This window comes from Bison bison, unplaced genomic scaffold (assembly GCF_000754665.1).
Source record: "Bison bison bison isolate TAMUID 2011002044 unplaced genomic scaffold, Bison_UMD1.0 scf7180017864527, whole genome shotgun sequence".
Taxonomy (NCBI): Eukaryota; Metazoa; Chordata; class Mammalia; order Artiodactyla; family Bovidae; genus Bison; species Bison bison.
In genome coordinates, this window is record NW_011495078.1 from 11,985,484 (window position 1) to 11,987,757 (window position 2,274).

Below are 2,274 nucleotides of genomic sequence, written 5' to 3' on the forward strand. Positions count from 1 at the left end.
GGGACCGGATGCCATGATCTTAGTTTTCTGAATGTTGAGCTTTAAGCCAACTTTTTCACTCTCCTCTTTCACTTTCATCAAGAGGCTCTTTAGTTCTTCTTCACTATCTGCCATAAGGGTGGTGTCATCTGCATATCTGAGGTTATTGATATTTCTCCCGGCAATCTTGATTCCAGCTTGTGCTTCTTCCAGCCTAGCGTTTCTCATGGTGTACTCTGCATAGAAGTTAAATAAGCAGGGTGACAATATACAGCCTTGACGTACTCCTTTTCCTATTTGGAACCAGTCTGTTGTTCCATGTCCAGTTCTAACTGTTGCTTCCTGACCTGCATACAGGTTTCTCAAGAGGCAGGTCAGGTGGTCTTGTATTCCCATCTCTTGAAGAATTTTCCACAGTTTATTGTGATTCACATGGTCAAAGGCTTTGGCATAGTCAATAAAGCAGAAATAGATATTTTTCTGGAACTCTCTTGCTTTTTCCGTGATCCAGCGGATGTTGGCAATTTGATCTCTGGTTCCTCTTCCTTTTCTAAAACCAGCTTGAACATCTGGAAGTTCACGGTTCAAGTATTGCTGAAGCCTGGCTTGGAGAATTTTGAGCATTACTTTACTTAGCGTGTGAGATGAGTGCACTTGTGCAGTAGTTTGATCATTCTTTGGCATTGCCTTTCTTTGGGATTGGAATGAAAACTGACCTTTTCCAGTCCTGTGGCCACTGCTGAGTTTTCCAAATTTGCTGACATACTGAGTGCAGCACTTTGACAGCATCAGCTTTTAGGATTTGAAATACATGTCATATCACATAGCAAAAAAAATTTCGTCATGAGGGATTGATCTTTCTGCTTTCTTCCCCCCAAGGTTTAAAATTTAGATTTATTAATAAAAAATTCTGGTGCAGGGGTAGCCTCGGAAATCTGTCAGCTCCCAGGCTTTCTCTTTGTGACAGCTTGTGTTTTGATACCCGTGGCTTGTGTTAAGACAGAGCCGGACTGCCCGGTCCCCTCCCTGGCAAGCCTTGCAAGGTGCCAGCTTTGGATTTCTGGCCTGACCTCCCTCCTTGCTCGGGCTGCAGGCTTGGCGAGGTGACCTCGGCCTTTATCATTGGCCCCACTTTGATTCATTCAGCAAAGTCGTTTTCTCTGGTTCTTTTGGTTATTATTTTAATTTTTTGGCGAGGTGGGGCATTCCTTTTAAATAGGTTTTAACTGTGTGGGCAAAATATCTGTTTTGAAACGAAGATTTCAATCTTGATTATTCTTGTTCATTTAATGTTGACTCTGTCCTGTCATCTCATACTTTTTCATCTAATTGTTTAACCTTAATCTTTTTTTGTTTTTTTTTTCTTGTTAGTTAGAACCTGGCCCTTTAGATGAAACCCAGATTGCTACTATATTAAGAGAAATACTGAAAGGACTTGATTATTTGCATTCGGAGAAGAAAATTCACAGAGATATTAAAGGTAAGAAAGCATCCTGTTTATGGTCCTTTGAAATCCCTAAGGCAGGTAGAAAGAAAGGTTTGTTGTAGTGTTTTAACTGTGCTTCTCTTCTCAAGGGAAGTGGTTCTGTGGGCATGAGGAGTGTGCCTTCGATGTGCCTGAGTGGGTAGGGCCCCTGAGGGGCTCTCACCCAGGATGGGTGAGGGGCTCTGAGGGGGTCTTACCCACTGTCTGCTCTTGTCAAGATCTGATGACTCTGGGGGGCAGACAAACCTGTTCGCAAGGGAGCGGACGGAAGTGTCCAGCAGCTGATGTCAGGGCGTCTTGGGTTTTATTTTGCAGCTGCCAACGTCCTGCTCTCTGAACACGGGGAGGTGAAGCTGGCGGACTTTGGAGTGGCGGGCCAGCTGACAGACACCCAGATAAAGAGAAACACCTTCGTGGGCACCCCTTTCTGGATGGCGCCCGAAGTCATCAAGCAGTCAGCCTACGACTCAAAGGTGAGGCTGGCACCTGGGCTGGCGGGGTCTGTGGAGGGCGGGGGCATCCCTCCTGGGCTCCAGCCTCACAGCGTATCCTGTTGGGGTGAAGCGGGCGCCTCGGTTAGAAACAGCGTTCTCCTGCCGCCTCGGTCAGTCCCTTTTACGTGTCTGGTCCCCACTGCTGACAGTGTCTGATGGGGCAGGGGACGTGGAGGGTCAGAGGCCCCGGTGGCCTACCTGGTGGAGGTGTCCAGGCAGAGGCCTGCAGGGTGCAGGTCTGTGGAGAAGGGCCGGGGGTGCAGGGGGAGCCCGAGGAGTGGGTGAGGCAGAGGGCCTCGGACAGGAGGCTGAGCA

At 47.9% G+C, this 2,274-nt stretch overlaps 1 protein-coding gene across 1 annotated transcript in view; it reads left to right on the forward strand.

Moving 5' to 3' along the window:
- Positions 1 to 2,274, forward strand: part of STK24 (serine/threonine kinase 24) — an 86,467-nt gene that overhangs the window by 66,682 nt on the left and 17,511 nt on the right. The window contains exons 4-5 of the mRNA XM_010831509.1: positions 1,351 to 1,459; positions 1,781 to 1,938. Coding sequence (XP_010829811.1) covers positions 1,351 to 1,459; positions 1,781 to 1,938 — 267 coding nt within the window. The remainder of the gene's footprint in view (positions 1 to 1,350; positions 1,460 to 1,780; positions 1,939 to 2,274) is intronic.